Below are 21,073 nucleotides of genomic sequence, written 5' to 3' on the forward strand. Positions count from 1 at the left end.
AGAGACCCGCATGGTTGCGCCATGTGGTTCCCTGGACCACCATTTTTTAACACTTTACAAACTGTCCACGATCAACACAAGGGAGACATGAGTCTCCGAGTGGAGTGGCTGCTGGGCATTCTAAATCCAAAACCCGATAGTAAAGAACATCCGCCAGTATGGGATTTCATAGACCGCAATGAAAAAATATATATTTCCAGTCCATTATCGATTGTCCTTGCCTTTCCTGTTCTGTTAACATGTAAGTGTGACACGTGTGGCAGAATGTTGGCAGCGGGTTAAGACTGATAATGTTTATGCGTCACTTAACCATTCATACACCGCAACTTTTAACAAGTAAGAAAGTATCAGTCAGCTGAGCCGACAGAGATATACCCTCAGCCACGTACCCGAAGACAAACAGTTAACACAATACTTCTGTAGGTTTTTTAGCTGTTGGGAAAAATTTCCAGGATGGAAAGGGCCGCAAAAAACTACATGTTGCAACAAAATTCAGAATTATCCAAGACGAGTGCATTTTTTCCAAACTTTGGGTAGGGTGTACCCATAGGAGTGATCCGATGTAGTACATATTCGGACCTAATACAAATCTGTAGGAAATATTTTTTTTCTTTATTAGTCTATGGATATTTTCCTTACAGACTATATAATTAAATATGTTGTACTTAATTTTCTGAATTTAAATATATTACAATTTTACTTTTCAATTTACAAAGTTTGAGCTAAATCGATTTCTCTCTTAAAGGGTTATTTTACACATTAGCCAGTTTAGGTGGTACCGGTAGGATTTTCTGGACTTTTTGGGTCATTATCTCAGGAAGTATGGACTTTCCCACGAAAAAAAATTACAACGTCGTAACAGGGGCCGCAAGTGCAACCTGCTGCGTCACAAATTAATAAGATCGGAGAGGAGTTGTTAAACTATACTTTTTCCAAATTTTGTGTGGGAGGTACTCAAATGAGTGGACCGATATAGTCCATATTAGAACTCGATCTATGCCTGAAAGTAATATTACCAATAGCAAAGTTTGGTTCAATTGAGTTATTCACTCCTAGAGTTATCATGCCCACAATCTTGGCGAAAAATGTTGAACCTTTGTGGGGGAGGTACCGGAAGGAGTGGACCGATATGGTCTATCTTCGAATTTAAACTAAGTTTGGACAAAATATTGAAAGACCCAAAATTTTAACCAAATATGTTGATCCGTTCGAGAGTTATCGTGTACTCCAACTACGACACATGGTATTATAAGGGTTGTTTGCAGTTTTCGTGCTGATTTCTGAGGATATATGGACTTGCTCCTGAAAAAAATTATATCGTCGTAATGGGGGTAGTGAATACAAGTGGCTGCAACAAAAACCAAAGCGATTCGAGAGCAGGCCTTAAAATGCACTTAAGCAAAATTTTGTGTGGGAGGTACCCGAAAGAGTGAAGCAATAGGGTCCATATTGAAACCCCATCTATGCCTGGTAGAAATGTTACGATGTGCAAAGTATGGACTAATTCGGTTACTTCCTTCAAGAGTTATCGTGCGGACAATTTTTCCGAACATTTTTGAACTTTTGTGGGGGAGGTACCTGAAGGAGTGGACCGATCTGGCCCATCTTCGAACTTAAATCAAATCTGGACAAAATATTTCGATACCCAAAATTTGAACCGAATCGATTGATCCGTTCGAGAGTTATCGTGCGCACCAGCCAGCCAGACAGACAGACGGACAGACAGACAGACAGACGGACGGACATTGCTAGATCGACTCAAAATTGTCTGAAACGGATATCGTACAAACATACTTGGGGTCTAAAACCATTATTTCGATGAGGCACATTTTTGGCCGTATCAAAGTGTAAATACCCTCTTTAGCCTAAAGGCTGAGGGTATAAAAAGGTTTTTTTTTGTGGTTAATATTTAAAAATACAAAAAATAATAAATAAATAATTTTAGTGGTTATCAAGTGCAGTAACTACATTTCTGCATTGAGGTATTGAGTTATCAGTATTTAGTGGCAGTTCTCATAATTCATTTGAAAGTTGTTAGAGCAAGAAGCACAAGACTTATCTTTAAAATATTTCATTATGTTGCAGTTTAAGTTCCTTTCTTTTTACTCCTGGGTACTTGTGGCCATAATGGGCCTCGTAAGCCTAGCCCAAGGAGAAATTTTCAACATCGATGATATCACCGTGGAGACCAAAACAAGTATGTATTTCTAAAAAAATAGCTGATAATGTTTTTAAAATTATTTTGTTTTTAATTGCCCTCCAACAGATAATTTCCGCTGTGATCGCATCACTTGCCCACCAACTGCCAATCGTTGTGTTGTTACAAAAACTACAAAATCAAAAGATTTAGCAAAAGTAAAACGTGAAAATATCTGCTATTCCATTGGCAATGAAATTTTACAAAAATCCAAAACCTATGAAACAGTCAGCACTGGAATACCAATTAATTTTCATTTAGATGTTGACCATAATGGTAAAGTGAATACCCTGGCGTGGGACAAACCAAAAAAGTCATCGAGTGACTTGGATAAAATCAAAAGGATGTTATTGAAGAAAGTCAATGAAATGAAAAACAAATTAGACAAAAAAGCAATGAAATAAAGTTTCACACAACTACATTTTATAATATATGTTCTCCATTATTTTAATATGTTAATTAATAAATAATAACTAATTAATAAATAAAATAATAAATAATTGTATTAAATATGCAAAAAATATTTTAATATTTTTTTCTTTTAATATATTTAATATTTTTCCTATGGAAAACACTATTCAGCCAGGCTGAATAGAAGTTTTCCTATGGAAAACCTTATTATTATAGAAGTTGTCCTATGGAAAACACTATTCAGCCAGGCTGAATAGAAGTTTTCCTATGGAAAAGTTTTCCTATGGAAAACCCTATTCAGCCTGGCTGAATAGAAGTTTTCCTATGGAAAACCTTATTCAGCCAGGCTGAATAGAAGTTTTCCTATGGAAAACCTTATTCAGCCAGGCTGAATAGAAGTTTTCCTATGGAAAACCTTATTCAGCCAGGCTGAATAGAAGTTTTCCTATGGAAAACCTTATTCAGCCAGGCTGAATAGAAGTTTTCCTATGGAAAACCTTATTCAGCCAGGCTGAATAGAAGTTTTCCTATGGAAAACCTTATTCAGCCAGGCTGAATAGAAGTTTTCCTATGGAAAACCTTATTCAGTCAGGCTGAATAGAAGTTTTCCTATGGAAAACCTTATTCAGTCAGGCTGAATAGAAGTTTTCCTATGGAAAACCTTATTCAGTCAGGCTGAATAGAAGTTTTCCTATGGAAAACCTTATTCAGTCAGGCTGAATAGAAGTTTTCCTATGGAAAACCTTATTCAGTCAGGCTGAATAGAAGTTTTCCTATGGAAAACCTTATTCAGCCAGGCTGAAAAGACGGTTTCCTGTAGAAAACCTTATTCAGCCAGGCTGAAAAGACGGTTTCCTGTAGAAAACCTTATTCAGCCAGGCTGAATAGACGGTTTCCTATGGAAAACCTTATTCAGCCAGGCTGAATAGAAGTTTTCCTATGGAAAACCTTATTCAGCCAGGCTGAAAAGACGGTTTCCTGTAGAAAACCTTATTCAGCCAGGCTGAATAGACGGTGTCCTATGGAAAACCTTATTCAGTCAGGCTGAATAGAAGTTTTCCTATGGAAAACCTTATTCGGCCAGGCTGAATAGAAGTTTTCCTATGGAAAACCTTTTTCGGCCAGCCTGAATAGAAGTTTTCCTATGGAAAACCTTATTCAGCCAGGCTGAATAGAAGTTTTCCTATGGAAACTCTTATTCAGCCAGGCTGAATAGAAGTTTTCCTATGGAAACTCTTATTCAGCCAGGCTGAATAGAAGTTTTCCTATGGAAACTCTTATTCAGCCAGGCTGAATAGAAGTTTTCCTATGGAAACTCTTATTCAGCCAGGCTGAATAGAAGTTTTCCTATGGAAACTCTTATTCAGCCAGGCTGAATAGAAGTTTTCCTATGGAAACTCTTATTCAGCCAGGCTGAATAGAAGTTTTCCTATAGAAAACCTTATTCGGCCAGGCTGAATAGAAGTTTTCCTATGGAAAACCTTATTCGGCCAGGCTGAATAGAAGTTTTCCTATGGAAAACCTTATTCATCCAGGCTGAATAGAATAGAAGTTTTCCTATGGAAACCCTTATTCATCCAGGCTGAATAGAAGTTTTCCTATGGAACCCGTTATTCAGCCAGGCTGAATAGAAGTTTTCCTATGGAACCCGTTATTCAGCCAGGCTGAATAGAAGTTTTCCTATGGAAACCGTTATTCAGCCAGGCAGAATAGAAGTTTTCCTATGGAAACCGTTATTCAGCCAGGCAGAATAGAAGTTTTCCTATGGAAACCGTTATTCAGCCAGGCTGAATAGAAGTTTTCCTATGGAAACCGTTATTCAGCCAGGCTGAATAGAAGTTTTCCTATGGAAACCGTTATTCAGCCAGGCTGAATAGAAGTTTTCCTATGGAAACCGTTATTCAGCCAGGCAGAATAGAAGTTTTCCTATGGAAAACCCTATTCAGCCTGGCTGAATAGAAGTTTTCCTATGGAAACCGTTATTCAGCCAGGCTGAATAGAAGTTTTCCTATGGAAACCGTTATTCAGCAAGGCAGAATAGAAGTTTTCCTATGGAAACCGTTATTCAGCCAGGCTGAATAGAAGTTTTCCTATGGAAACCGTTATTCAGCAAGGCAGAATAGAAGTTTTCCTATGGAAAACCCTATTCAGCCTGGCTGAATAGAAGTTTTCCTATGGAAAACCCTATTCAGCCTGGCTGAATAGAAGTTTTCCTATGGAAAACCCTATTCAGCCTGGCTGAATAGAAGTTTTCCTATGGAAAACCCTATTCAGCCTGGCTGAATAGAAGTTTTCCTATGGAAAACCCTATTCAGCCTGGCTGAATAGAAGTTTTCCTATGGAAAACCCTATTCAGCCTGGCTGAATAGAAGTTTTCCTATGGAAAACCCTATTCAGCCTGGCTGAATAGAAGTTTTCCTATGGAAAACCTTATTCAGCCTGGCTGAATAGACGGTTTCCTATGGAAAACCTTATTCAGCCTGGCTGAATAGACGGTTTCCTATGGAAAACCTTATTCAGCCTGGCTGAATAGACGGTTTCCTATGGAAAACCTTATTCAGCCTGGCTGAATAGACGGTTTCCTATGGAAAACCTTATTCAGCCTGGCTGAATAGACGGTTTCCTATGGAAAACCTTATTCAGCCTGGCTGAATAGACGGTTTCCTATGGAAAACCTTATTCAGCCAGGCTGAATAGACGGTTTCCTATGGAAAACCTTATTCAGCCAGGCTGAATAGACGGTTTCCTATGGAAAAACTTATTCAGCTAGGCTGAATAGAAGTTTTCCTATGGAAAACCTTATTCAGCCTGGCTGAATAGTGTTTTTTAGTTCGTGTTGAGTAGAATATATAACGCGTTCGGGTCTTTTAACCATTCATCCAGTGCCACTTTTAAAAAGTTTTTTTTCTTATTTTAACAATAATTGATTGTAGAAAATGTTTGTGGTTCATGTTGAAAAATAAATAAATTATTAATTAGTGGTTATCAAGAGCATTAACTATCGAGGTATTGATTTTACATTCTTTAGTGGTGATTCTCATAATTCATTTGAAAGTCGTTACAGCAAGAAGCACAGCTGAATTTATTTTGATTATGTTGAAGTTTAAATTCCCTTGTATTTACTCCTGTGTACTTGTGGCCTTAATGTGCCTAGCGGATGGAAAAATGTACAATGTCGGTGATGTTACTGTGTTGACCGAACCATGTGAGTACCTATTTCTAATAACATTTTTTCTTAGTGTCATAGAAATTATTATTACTTATTTTTATTTAACATTTTCTTTTTTGCCAATTTTCATCCATCAGTTAACTTCCGCTGCGATCGCATTAGTTGTCCACCAAATGCCCATCGTTGTGTAGTAACCAAAACTTCTACAAACCACCATTTGACAATAGTGATACGTGAAAACCTCTGTTATTCCATTAGCAATCAACTGTTAAAAAGATCCAAAACCTATGAAACGGTCAACACTGCAGAACCAATTAATTTCCGTTTGAATGTAGAATATGATTACGTCTGATAAACCCAAAGTTATCGAGTTATCCAAGTTAACACAAGATTAAATTTTTGAAGAAAGCCTGTGAATTGAAAAATAATTTGTAAACGAGGAAATTAAGTTACAGGAAAAAACTAATTTGTATGAATAATACGTATTTTTTTATTAAATATGATTTTAATAAATAATACTGTAAAAAATACTATAGAAACCTCCTACGGAGGTCTTTGATACTATAGAAACCTTCTACGGAGGTCTTCGATACTATAGAAACCTCTTATGGAGGTCTTCTATGCTATAGAAACCTCCTTCGGAGGTCTTCGATACTATAGAAATATATAGAATAAGGCATGTGGAATTTTAAAACTATTTTGGGTACCTATAAAGAGTCGTGGATTTTTAAAAATATTTTTAGGGGACCTATAAATACTCGTGGATTTTTAAAACTATTTTTAGGTTACCTACAAAGGTTTGTGGATTTTAAAAATATTTCTAGGTTTCCTATAAAGGCTCACGGATTTTTAGGGTACCAATAAAGGCTCGTGGATTTTTAAAAATATTTTTAGGTTAACTACAAAGGCTCGTGGATTTTTAAAAATATTTTTAGGTTAACTACAAAGGCTCGTGGATTTTCAAAAATATTTTTAGGTTACCTATAAAGGCTCGTGGATTTTTAAAAATATTTTTAGGTTAACTACAATGGCTCGTGGATTTTTAAAAATATTTTTAGGTTAACTACAATGGCTCGTGGATTTTTAAAAATATTTTTAGGTTAACTACAATGGCTCGTGGATTTTTAAAAATATTTTTAGGTTAACTACAATGGCTCGTGGATTTTTAAAAATATTTTTAGGTTAACTACAATGGCTCGTGGATTTTTAAAAATATTTTTAGGTTAACTACAATGGCTCGTGGATTTTTAAAAATATTTTTAGGTTAACTACAATGGCTCGTGGATTTTTAAAAATATTTTTAGGTTAACTACAATGGCTCGTGGATTTTTAAAAATATTTTTAGGTTAACTACAATGGCTCGTGGATTTTTAAAAATATTTTTAGGTTAACTACAATGGCTCGTGGATTTTTAAAAATATTTTTAGGTTAACTACAATGGCTCGTGGATTTTTAAAAATATTTTTAGGTTAACTACAATGGCTCGTGGATTTTTAAAAATATTTTTAGGTTAACTACAATGGCTCGTGGATTTTTAAAAATATTTTTAGGTTAACTACAATGGCTCGTGGATTTTTAAAAATATTTTTAGGTTAACTACAATGGCTCGTGGATTTTTAAAAATATTTTTAGGTTAACTACAATGGCTCGTGGATTTTTAAAAATATTTTTAGGTTAACTACAAAGGCTCGTGGATTTTTAAAAATATTTTTAGGTTAACTACAAAGGCTCGTAGATTTTTAAAAATATTTTTAGGTTAACTACAATGGTTTGGTCTTTGGTTGTTGTTCCTCACTTCAAATCACACTAAATTTTATTACATATGCCAATTCCAACATCAACCGCTTTACTAACATATTTTTTCCAAAAACTTGCTACCATGGCAAAAATGGCGTTCGGTAGCCTGGAAACAACAAAACGTCTACATGAAACGGATGCTGTAGAAAAAAACTCCCAAAAAACTGCTTTGCAACCGTTTACAAAATTTCACAAAATGTTTCACCAAAACAATGATGACCCAAAATGCCATTAGCGTCCCTACCATTAAACAAAAAAAAAACACACACACACGCACACACTTTCAGCTATTTAACAAATATGGAAACAAAAGTTCACTTCCAAAAAAAAAAAACTTTAAAATGAGGTGTTATGGAGATATGGAATTGGAGCCAAACTCAACAAAAAACATAATGCAATGTGTACACATTTTGTATGCTTATTCACATCCAGCAACCACATCAATTCGACAGTTCACCCAGCATCTTGTTGAACGACCCAGAAAATAATGTGAAGCAAAACGATAGATAACACCACACCACATAACATTAAATGCGCAAAAACAAAAACTGAACCGAACTGAAAATGGTAGATTTCAAATCTTAAGAAACTCCCAGAAATATATGAGAAACCACAAACGAAAAAAAACATTTATTTATACATTTTATAAACACAAACGTTTATTCACCTTTTATGTAGTAGCCGAAGTCATTTGGGAAGTTGCAGATGCTAGTCAGTTTGTAGGTTTAAATTTAATTTGAACATACTTAAAAAATCACATGCACATCTGTGTAGTATACTATCTTTAGTGAGAGGTACATACATACATATGTATCATTTTAGTGAGCATGTTTTTATGGCTAACAGGTGACTGCATACGAATGCTAACTCCTCGTATGTATCTCAAGAGATTATCCTACACCACCTACAAAGGCTCTTAAATTTTTAAAAATATTTTTACGGGCACCTAAAAAGGCTCTTACATTTTTAAAAATATTTTAGGCCAACTACAAAGGCCGTGGATTTTTAAAAATATGTTTAGGCCACCTGCAAAGTTTCGTGGATAGGTCACAGGAGGCCCGGGCCCCCCGAATTGGATTGGTCAAACAAATTAGTAAATTTTTATACCCTACACCACTATGTGGGGAGGGTATTATAAGTTGGTTTTGGCCAAAATGTTTGTAACGCATCGAAATAATGGTCGTAGACCCATACTTATATATACCAAAATGAATGTCTCGAGTCGAATGCTGAGTCGATCTGGCTATGTGTGTCCGTCCGTCAGTCCGTCCGTCCGTCCGTCTGTCCATCTAAACCTTGTAATCACGCTACAGGTCGCAATTTTGATCGAATCGTCACGTCAATTTTGGATGTTGATGGGGGTCCCGGAGGGGAAGAAGCCTATTGATTTTGGTGATGGTCGGATAATATTTAGGGGTCGGAATGGGCAAAAAACTTATGTGGATAAAAAGACAACGTTTTTTCCAAAGCGAATATCTCAGCTTCTATACGGGGTATACCAAAAGCAAAACCTGACAATAAAAGTAGAAAATATCACCTTTCTAATGATGTAAAGTAGGTTCTCGTAGGTGATCAAACAACGAAGATATCACAATAGTCGCAAATAAACCCCAAATTTTCATTTTAGCGATTTTAATTATAGTGACGAATATCACAGCTTTGGTTGGGGACTTTCCAAAAGCAAAGCCTGGCTATGAAAGTAGAAGATCCCATCTTTACAATGATGTAAACTAGGTCGGCGCAGGTGACTAAATAACGGAGATATCGCAATAGTCGGTAATACATCCCATTTTTCCACTTTTTTGGAAATCACGCTACAGGTCGCAATTTTGATCGGATCGTCACGAAATTTTGAGGGTTTATTGGGGGTCACACAGATGAAAAACCTTTTGATTTTTGATAATGGTCGGATATTATTCAGAGGGCAGAATGTGAAAAAAAAAATATTTGGAAAAAAGACCAACGTTTTATTTCGAAGTTAATATCTCCCTTCTGTAGGAGGCATATCGAAAGCAAAACCTGACAAGGAAAGTAGAAAATATCACCTTTACAACGATGTGAAGTAGGTTGTCATAGGTGGTCAAACAACAGAGATATCGCAATAGTCGGTAATGCATCCCTTTTTCCATTTTTGTGCAATCACACTACGAAATTTTGATCGGATCCTCACGAAATTTTGGGGGTTGATGGGGGTCTAACAGATGGTTGATGGTTGATGGTTGATGGTTGGCATACATCACACTTTTCCATTTTTTATTTGGGTTGTACTGTCGATGCACTTAAATGCGTTTCAAAAAAATTGACCTGTGTTAAAGAAGACATTCAGAGCAAAGGCGCTAAGCTATCCCAATTTTAATATTTTGAATTTTATTAGTCAAAAGCTTATGAACAGGGGTAGTGGTGTAGGGTATCACATAGTCGGCCCCGACCCGACTATAGCCTTGGCTCACTTGTTTGTAAATATAAATCTTTTTTGAGATTTTAAATAAAATTCAGTTTTGAAGTTTATGTGCTAAACACGTACTTCACTTACAGGTTTTGTAAGAAATAGTTTAAATTTTTTTGTTTGAAGTTTTCAAAATTTTTGTTTGAATTTTTATTGTTTTCTGAATTACTTCTTTATGCCATATCATTCCAGTATCAAAAAATAAACGAACTTTGATTTCCGTAATTAATATACTCCATATTTGCTAGGTAATATTAAAATATTACATCAATTATTAAATTATTACATAAATAAATTAAAAAATATTACATGAAATGAAATATTTATTGGACAAAATGTACCATATATCAAGGTGTTTTAATTGACTGTATCTCGAAAACCAATTAAAAATTTATTTCGTCAAATTTGTTGTTCACATTCCTGATGGTATTGCGGTAATACTGGGTACCACCGGGAATATTATAAACAAAGTTATATATAGCAGACGTTGCAGAAATAATTATTCACAGTTTTCCCTTCGGTTTTTAGGTTTTTCATTTGATCGGTTTACTGAAATCCGATGCCTGTGTTCCTTTTTTAATTTTAATCCAGTTTTTATCGTCTTCTAGAAACTCTCAGATAGAAATAAATCTAATTACCATAATTATTGGCTGTAAATCCTTTTCTACCCGAATTGCTAGTGTCTATTCAGATAAATAATTTAAAAGAGATAATAAAATACTTTGACATATTACAGTATACCAAATTCCAATACTGTAATATGTCAAGGTATTTTATTATCTCTTTTATAAGATGTAATTTATGGGGGTCAAAGATTTATCCAACTAAAAACTTTTTGAAACATGGGACTGAAATTAAAGGGCGATATTTCGATAAGCATTAAAACGTGGATCTGTTTTAATCACTTTCAGCATGGAGATTCTCCAACCAAAGGAATGCCAAAATCTGCATAACAGCCGATATTCTTAGATATTAAAGTAAGATCTTCTGTTACTGAAAAACTTGCGATAGCGAAAACAGTGGAAATTTTCTGCAGAAATTAGAAACCAAAATGCCAATTAAGAGCGAATGTGGATGTAGCAAAATGTGAGCATACAAGGTTAATAACTTAAAAATACGGATAACCATACCAAACGTGGTCTTATATGATTTATTTTCAATTCAAAATATCCAAGAAGTAATGCATTAGTAACCTTCCCCTAGAAAAAACAGCGTACTATGAAAAAACGAAAGAAAATAAAAACAAACCCCTCTAAAGTTGACGAACCCCGCAAACGTTTTAAGGACCATGATCTGCGAATCTGCACCTGGAATGTTCGCACTCTTTATAGAGAAGGTGCAGTCTTCGCATTGGCAGACGTACTTGAAAAGTACAAGGCCGATATTACTGCCATACAGGAAATACGATGGATTGGGAAAGGCGTCACAACAACACCTAAAGGTGACGCACTGTATTATAGCTGCCATGACGTAAAGCATGAGTTTGGTTGCGGATTTGTAGTTAGTCGGAGACTAAAACATCTGGTATCCAGCTTCACCCCAGTGATTGAAAGACTTGCTGCAATTCGTATAAAAGCTAAATTCTTCAACATCAGCTTTATTTGCGCTCATGCTCCCACTGAAGAAAATGACGAACAGACCAAAGATATATTTTACGAGCGCTTAGAAGAAACATATGACCGTTGCCCTGCGCATGACATTAAAATCATTCTTGGCGATTTTAATGCCAAAATTGGAAAGGAGAATATCTTTGGCCCAACAGTCGGGAAATTCAGTCTCCACAGTGAAACATCTGACAATGGTATGAGGCTGATAGACTTTGCAGCTGCAAAAAACATGGTAGTTAGCAGTACCAGATTTAATCATCTCGATATTCATAAGGGCACCTGGCTGTCTCCAGATCAAAGAACAAGCAATCAAATTGATCATGTTGTGATAGATGGAAGACATTCATCCAGCTTGTTGGATGTACGATCGTTCCGAGGCGCAAACATTGATTCGGACCACTACCTTGTTGCAGCAAAGGTACGTACCCATTTAAACGTTGCAAATAAAGCACGAACAGACACAACGCGGAAGTTGGACATCGATAGGCTGCAAACACAACAGATAGCCACAGCATATTCCACTCAACTAGCCCAATTACTTAACGCGAGCACTCCTTGTCCCGATAACATAACAACACAATGGCAAAATATTGCCCACTCCATGCAAACAGTCGCAAAATCCATACTTGGATTCCAGAGACCTCCACAAAGGAATTCATGGTATGACCACGAGTGTCGTGCTGCTACCGAAGAAAAAAATGCGGCATATAGAGCTACTTTACAATCAGTAGCAACGCGTAGCGCACGAGAGAGATATCGGGAGAAAAGGAGAGAAGAGAAACGTCTTTTCCGCAAGAAAAAGAGAGAAATGGAAAAGCGGGAGTGTGAAAAAATCGAGATGTACAGGAGCCAGAATGAAGTCCGAAAATTCTACCAAAGAGTAAAACATCAAACAGAGGGCTTTGGTACAGGCACATCCTCCTGTAGAGACCAACAAGGTAATCTGATAACAGATACAGATAGCGTGCTCAGGATATGGAAGGAACATTTCTCCAATCTGCTGGTATCCAATAGTAGCGAAGACGATGATACCACAGATACAATCCCAGAAGATGGTATAGAATGTATACCGCCCGGCCAAGATGAGGTAAAAACAGCAATCAACCGGCTGAAGAATAATAAGGCAGCAGGAGCCGATGGCTTACCAGTCAAGCTGTTTAAAACCGGAGGCGACGCGCTGATAAGGTGTATGCATCAGCTAGTTAGCACCATCTGTCAGGAAGAACGAGTACCCGACGATTGGAACCTGAGCATCCTATGTCCCATCCACAAGAAAGGAGATAAGACTGTATGCTCCAACTATAGGGGCATAAGTCTTCTCCCTATTGCCTATAAGATAGTGTCAGGGATATTGTGCGAACGGCTAAAGCCAATGGTCAACAAAATAATTGGACCATACCAATGTGGCTTTAGACCTGGCAAGTCCACCATTGACCAGATATTTACCCTGCGGAAAATCCTAGAGAAGACCCAAGAGATGCAGATCGACATATTTCACCTTTTTGTCGATTATAAAGCAGCATTCGACAGTCCCCTCCGATCAAAGGTATTCCACGCAATGTCTGAATTTGGTATCCCCGCAAAACTCATCCGGCTTTGTAAGATGACTTTAACTGATACTAGGTCCTCAGTTAAAATTGAAAAGAACCTCTCCAAAGAATTTTGTACCAAAAGAGGTTTCAGACAAGGAGACAGCCTTTTGTGTGACCTATTCAACTTTTTGCTGGAAAAGGTAATACGAGATGCAAATGTCAAAAGAAATGGCACAATTTACACCAATAGCCACATGTTACTTGCCTATGCTGATGACATAGACATCATGGGACGATCAGTAAAGGAAGTAACTTATACCTTTAGGAAGGTCGAAGCAGAATCTGCGGAAGTGGGTCTGGCGGTAAACGGCGAAAAGACCAAATTGATGGTGTCGACGCGCAAAGCGTCCATAGAGCTCGGACCAACTGTGGAAGTTGGTACGTACAATTTTGAGGTAGTTACAGACTTCGTCTACCTCGGCACTGCCATAAACACAACAAACAACATCAGTTGTGAAATAAGAAGAAGAATTGTATTGGCCAACAGATGCTACTATGGTCTAAGTAAGCAATTTAAAAACAAAGCCACATCTCGTCAAACAAAAATAACACTATACAAAACGCTGATACTACCCGTGCTAATGTATGGCTCCGAAGCATGGGTACTTGCGCAAGCAGATAAGGCAGTGCTTGGTGTGTTTGAGAGGAAAATTCTTCGAAAGATCTACGGGCCGATTTGCGTTGACGGTGAATATCGACGCCGTATGAACCACGAGCTATATAAGCTATACAAAGACATGAATATAGTTAAACGTATCGAGATGCAACGATTGCGTTGGCTAGGCCATATCATGAGAATGAGCGATTATGAACCCGCTAAAAAGGCGTATGAATACATGCCACATGGCGGTGTACGCAGAATCGGCAGGCCTAAGCTTCGATGGAGCATACAAGTGGATGAAGAAATGAAAAGGCGCGGTATTCCAAAAAGTCAAGCGAAAAACAGAGAGGAATGGAGATCTTTTCTTAGTTCGGTCTATGGAACAAATGTTCTGTAATGGGCCAACTAAGTAAGTAAGTATGCATAATATATGTATACTAGCAAAATGCCCGCTACTTCGTATGCGGAAAGGAATAAACAATATTTCATATGGAAATGGTGAGGTATGAAAATTTTGTTGTTAATTGATACTTGATTTCATTTAAGTACTATTCGTACCCCTTTAGTCTGAATTTCCAAAAAAAGGTATACCTCACCACAAAACATCAACAGCTATCAATTCATTTAAGGTATTTCAATTAAGGGATAAAAACCTTCTTGTAAAAAAATGATCACATATATCTAATTTAATTACTTAATTTCAGTAAGTTACTTCGCGTTCACATAAAACCAATGGTACAATATATAATACAACTTTTCAAATCCTGGACCTCATCTAAAATTTAACAGTTTTTGCACTCCTTGTTCACCTAATGCCTATGGCATTACATGTAGAAACATGTCATACGTTTTAAGTTCGAATTTTCATAATGATTTTAATGAAATCCCAAATCTCAAAGCACTGGATTTAGCCGTTCACTCAATATTAATACTAAAAATTTTAGTAATATTTAGTACTTCTAGTACACTTAATTTTTATTACCCTTTGGTACTTTTAGTACACTAATATTATAATTCCAAATTACATAATTTCAGTTTTATTCTAACACGCAATACCAAAATGGTATCAACGCTATGTACCAACCGGGATTCTCATTTCCAGCTCTATATGTTTCCCCAGATACAATTTTCATATACACACGTACGAATTTCCAAAATCTTCTCCTAAGATTTCAAAATTCTATCTCATCCTCATTACACAATAACAAACTATACCAAATTCTGTACCATTCAGTAATTTCCTTAAGTCCAAATTTCAGGATTCCAGCTCTTTCTCACAAATCCAAACTGTACCAAATTTGGTACCATTTAGTACTCATAAGTACGAATTTACAAAACCTCCTATACACCAACTGCTATCCCAAAGTTCCAGCTCAACTCTTTTAGTACTTACTGTATTTCCAAAACCTCAACCATACACCTCTACCTTCTCGATATTAAAACCCCACATACGAAAAGGGACTCTAATACCAAATTTTAAAATTCCAGCGCTATCCGTACACCAAATACCACATTTAGAACGATTTAGTAGTGTTCGTATATTTATGGTACATACATATTCCCAAACCACCTCCATATACCAACTCTACACTCCAGCTCTATCCGTACATCCAATAACAAATTGACTACGATTTAGTACTTTTCGTATACTTATGGAACTTATTTCCACAACCACATCCCTACGCACCAACAGCGACTTTAACACCAAATTTTCGAATCCCAATTCTATTCCTTAACACAACATCAAAGTTAGCAACATTTAGTATGCTTACATAAGCACTAATTTCCGAAATTTCTTTCTTATCTCCATTCTACACACCAACACTAATACTAAAATTCAAAATTCCAGTTCCTTAGTTTAGCAAATACCAAACGGTTCCAAATTTAGTTCCACTTATAAATTTTCATACACATAAGTACGAATTTCCGAAACTACCTCCATATATTAATCCCACACTTAATTCCAAATTTCAGGATTCCAGCTCTATGCGATCACACACATCCAAAATGTACCAAATTTAGTAAACATAAGTACGAATTTCCAAAACCTCCTCCATATCTCTATCCTACACCGCAAAAGTAATCTTAATTCCAAATTTCGGGATCCGAGCTCTATTCTTTCATCCAAATTGAAATTGTACCCCCATTTACTACCAATTATTACTTTTCGAACACAAAAGATAAGTTTCCAAAACTACATCCATATCTCTATCCTACACTTCAAGTCTAATTTTAGGTCTTAATTTCATGATTCCAGCGCTATTCGTTCACCCAACTCCAAAATGTACCAAATTTAGTACCATGTACCATCTAGTTCAGAAAGGTACGATTCCAAATATTTTTTTATATTTCAATCCTTCGCTCCAACAGTAATCTTAATTCCCAATTTCAGGATTCTAGCTCTATCCGTTCACCCAAAGCCAAATTGTACCAAATTTAGTACCATTTCCTACATCCCAATATGAATTTCCAAAACTTCCTCCATATTTCAATATGACACTCCAACAGTGATCTTAATTCCAAATTTTAGAACTCCAACTCTGTTCGTTCACCCAAATCCAAATTGTACCACATTTAGTCCCATTTCGTAGCTTTAATACACATAGGTACGATTTTCCTAAACCTCATTCTTATACTCCAACAGTAATCATTGTTCCAAATTTCAGGTTTCCTGTTCTATCAGTTCTCACAAATCCAAATTGTATCAAATTTAGTACCATTTAGTACTTTTCGTACAAATAAGTAGGAATTGACTAAAATACCTCAATCCTATACTGCAACAGAAATCTTAATTCCAAATTTTATCATTGTATCACTATCTCTGTAACCAAATCCAAATTGTAAAAAATTTGGTACTTTTCGTACACATGAGTATGAATTTCCAAAACTGCATCATTCCTATACTACAACAGTAAACATAACTGCAAATTTCAGGATTCCAACTCTATCCGTTCACCCAAATATAAATTGTACCAAATTTAGTACATTTAGTACTTTCCGTTCCCATAAGTATGAATTTCCAAAACTAACTCAATCCTACACTCCATCAGTAACCTTAATTCGAAATTTCAGGTTTCCATGTCTATCTAAATCCAAATTGTACCAAATTTGGTACCATTTAGTACTTTTCGTACACATAAGTATGAATTTCCAAAACTACCTCAATCCTACACTCCGTAAGTAATTTAATTCCAAATTTCTGGATTCGAGCTCTATCCGTTCACCCAAATATAAATTGTACCAAATTTAGTACATTTAGTACTTTCCGTTCCCATAAGTATGAATTTCCAAAACTACCTCAATCTTATACTCCATCAGTAACCTTAATTCGAAATTTCAGGATTCCAACTCTATCCGTTCAACTAAATTTAAATTGTACCAAATTTAGTACCATTTAGTACTTTCCTCAACTCAATCCTACACTCCAAAAGTAATTAAATTCAAAATTTCAGGATTCCAGCTCTATCCGTTCACCCAAATCCAATTTGTACCAAATTTAGTACTGTTTACTACTTTTCGTACCCATAAGTAAGAATTTCCAAAACTACCTCAATCCTTCACTCCATCAGTAATCTTAATTCCAAATTTCAGTATTACATCTCTATCCGTCCACCTAAATTTAAATTGTACCAAATTTAGTACCATTTAGTACTTTCCGCACCCATAAGTACGAATTTTCAAGACTAAGTCAATCCTGCAGTCCAACAGTAATCTTAATTCCAAATTTCAGGATCCCAGCTCTATTCATTCCCCCAAATCCAAATTGTACCAAATTTAGTACTTTTCGTACCCATAAGTACGAATTTCCAAAACTTCCTCAATCCTAAACTCCAACAGTAACCTTAAGTTGAAATTTCAGGATCCCAACTCCATCCGTTCACCCATATATAAATTGTACCAAATTTAGTACATATAGTACTTTCCGTACCCATAAATATGAATTTCCAAAACTACCTCAATCCTACACTCCAACAGTAACCTTAATTTGAAATTTCAGGATTCCACCTCTATCCGTTCACCCAAATCTAATTTGTACCAAATTGAGTACGGTTTACTACTTTTCGTACCCATAAGTAAACATTTCCAAAATCTTAATTCCGAATTTCGGGTTTCCATGTCTATCTAAATTCACTCTATCAGTAATCTTAATTCCAAATTTCAGGTTTCCATGTTTATCTAAATCCAAATTGTACCAAATTTGGTACCATTTAGTACTTTTCGTACACATAAGTATGAATTTCCAAAAGTACACCCATATCTCAATCGTACGCTTCAACGGTAATCTAAATTCCAAATTTCAGGTTTTCAGCTCTATCCGTTCACCCAAATCCAAATTGTACCAAATTTGGTACCATTTAGTACTTTTCGTACACATAAGTATGAATTTCCAAAAGTACACCCATATCTCAATCGTATGCTTCAACCGTAATCTAAATTCCAAATTTCAGGTTTTCAGCTCTATCCGTTCACCCAAATCCAAATTGTACCAAATTTAGTACCATTTAGTACTACTCGTTCACATAAGTACGAACTTCAAAAATAATTTCCATATATCAACACCACTTCCCAACCTTGATTTCCTTACCAAATATGAACATTGTAGCTATATCCGCTCAAAATATACAATTGGTACCAAATTTAGTAACTTTTCGTACACTTATAAGTCGAATTTCCAAAAACCCTTTGGTACATCTTTCTAAATCTCCATCAGTTACCCTCATTCCAAATTTCAGAATTCTAGCTCTTCCCGTTTGCATAATACAAAGGGTACCATATTTAGTACCTTTTAGTACTTTTCGTACCCTTCTAGGTCGAATTTCCAAAAACCCAGCCTTATCTCACCCCTACACACCGACGGCAACCCACAGTCAAAATTTCAGCTTTCTAGCTTCAGCGGTTTCGTCTGGGCGATGATATGTCAGTCACTCAGTCACTCAGTCACTCACTCACTAAGCTCTTTTATATATATAGATTACTCTGTACCAAATTTCAAAATTGTTTATGAAGTATTGTGAAGTCTTCCTCTATTGACGTTATATAATTGGTCTCAATAATTAATAAAAACTCAACTGACAACCATTAAAATAGGGCCACGTAACCCTACCCAAAATTTAAAAATTTCATGATTTTTGGTCAAGTTGGGCCCCCCGAAATGAAATCCTGCGTACGTCCCTGTATACACTTTTATACGGGCAAAATGTGCCTCATCGAAATAATGGTTTTAGACCTCAAGTATGTATGTTTGGACGAAATGTGTTTCAGACAACTTGGTGTCGATTTAGCAATGTCCGTCCGTCTGTCTGTCTGTCCGTCTGGCTGGCTGGTGCGCACAATAACTCTCGAACGGATGAACCGATTTGGTCCAAAATTTGGCTTTCGCAATATTTTGTCCAAACTTATTTTAAGTTCGATGATAGGTTATGTCGGTCCACTCCTTCCGGTACCTCCCCCACAAAAGTTCGAAAATGTTCGGGAAATTTGTGCGCACGTTAACTCTTGAAGGGAGTAACCGATTTGGTCCACACTTTGCACATCTTGAAATTTCTACCAAACTCAGATGAGGTTCCAATACGGACTCAATCGGTCAAAGCCTTCGGGTACCTCCCACACAAAATTTCGAAAAAGTTCAATTTAGGACCTGCTCTCGAATCGTTTTGATTTTTGTTGTAGCAACTTGTATTCACGATCCCCCATACGGCGGTACAATTTTCATCAGGGGAAAAACCATACTTCCTGAGAAAATAGCCTGAATGGTTCAAAAAACCCCTATGACACCGTGTGTAGTGGTTGGAGCGCAAGATAACTCTCGAACGGATCTGCCGATTCGATCCAAAATTTGGCCGTCATAATATTTTGTCCAAACTTATTTTAAGTTCGAAGATATGCCATATCGGTTCACTCCTTCAGGTACCTCCCCCACAAAAGTTCAAAAATGTTCGGAAAAATTGTGGGCACGATAACTCTTGATCCAATTTGGTCCATACTTCACGCATCCTAATATATCTACCAGATATAGATCAGATTTGAATATGGACTATATTTGCCCATTCCTTCGGGTACCTCCCACACAAAATTTCGGATAAGTTCACTTTATAACCTGCTTTTGACTAACTTTGCAATCGCTGTCTCAATTACAACGGTAATAGTTTTTTCAGTGGCAAGTCCATAGTTCTTGGGAATGCAGCCCGAAAGTTGTAAAAAAACCCCTATGGCACCATATGTAGTGCCTGGAGAGCACAATAACTCTCGAACTGATTAACCGATTTGGTCCAACATTTGGCCTTCGTCATATTTTGTCCAAACTTACTTAAACTTCTAAAATGGCCCAAAAGTTTAGCATTTGTGCAGTGCAGTTTATGGTCTGTTCATGGATCCTTTGGAAATTTATACCGATGATGTTCTTTGTGGTCCTGCTGACAGCCATATTATGTTTTCCGTGGACAAATCCATGCTTCCTGGCATACTGGTCCAACAGGTGTACGATAACGCACTGAATCCACATTTTTGTCGGCAAGTTCAAATGTCCAAAAAGTGCCACATTCGATCTGTCCGTAGATTAAAGTTCCAATTCACATAGGCTGAGGGTATATCCCTGTCGGCAAAGCCGACTGATACTTTTTTACTTGTTTTAATTAATTTCTCGTTGGAGTCGGGTTAAATGACCGATGATTTTTTGCAAGTGAAAAAGTAAAGCCGAAGATTCGAACCCACACAACCACCATTGTTAAGTTAATGTTGGGGCAGAGATAATTCCTTTTGGAGATGAAAGCCTTTGGTGTGTGTATATTAAAAACCCCGAAGGACAGATGCGCCGTTAGTCGAACTTCCGCGTTATGGCGTGAAGAAGTTTTTGCAAGAGACCCTGTAAGCCATCATGAATTAGCATTATATCTTTGCTGTTTTTGTAGAGCACTTAAGCAACAGTGAACAAAGATATAACGCTAATTCATGATGGCCCACAGGGTCTCTAACAAAAATTTCATCACGCCATAACGCGGAAGTTCGACTCACGGCGGATCTGTCCTTCGGGGTTAATAATATACTCACCAAGGCCTTTCTTCCCCAAGAGGAATTTTCCGTGCCCCAGACATTCACCTACATTTTGTTGCACAGTGTTATCTAATCTAATCTAAAAAAATGTGTTCAGCTAAGTGAAAGGTACCACCTACAGGGCTATATCAAAGAGTCAACCTATCTTTAAATTTTTTGGCGGAAAAGTTTTATAGCTGCAGAGAACTTCAAGAGTCAAATTG

General features: G+C 36.6%; 2 protein-coding genes across 2 annotated transcripts; both read left to right on the forward strand.

The window, feature by feature from the left end:
- The first annotated feature begins 1,995 nt into the window (after positions 1-1,995).
- LOC141392718 (uncharacterized) lies at positions 1,996-2,720 on the forward strand. Its single transcript, XM_073965601.1, has 2 exons — positions 1,996-2,197; positions 2,267-2,720. The coding sequence occupies exons 1-2, from the start codon at positions 2,077-2,079 to the stop codon at positions 2,599-2,601; spliced, it is 456 nt and encodes a 151-aa protein (XP_073821702.1). The 5' UTR covers positions 1,996-2,076; the 3' UTR covers positions 2,602-2,720.
- Positions 2,721-5,660: 2,940 nt separating this feature from the next.
- LOC141392719 (uncharacterized) lies at positions 5,661-6,231 on the forward strand. The gene is made up of 2 exons (XM_073965602.1): positions 5,661-5,813; positions 5,915-6,231. Exons 1-2 carry the CDS (start codon positions 5,702-5,704, stop codon positions 6,127-6,129), a joined length of 327 nt encoding a protein of 108 aa, XP_073821703.1. The 5' UTR covers positions 5,661-5,701; the 3' UTR covers positions 6,130-6,231.
- The last annotated feature ends 14,842 nt before the right edge of the window (positions 6,232-21,073 follow it).

This window comes from Musca autumnalis, unplaced genomic scaffold (assembly GCF_047663935.1).
Source record: "Musca autumnalis isolate F117 unplaced genomic scaffold, ASM4766393v1 scaffold_2, whole genome shotgun sequence".
Classification (NCBI taxonomy): Eukaryota; Metazoa; Arthropoda; class Insecta; order Diptera; family Muscidae; genus Musca; species Musca autumnalis.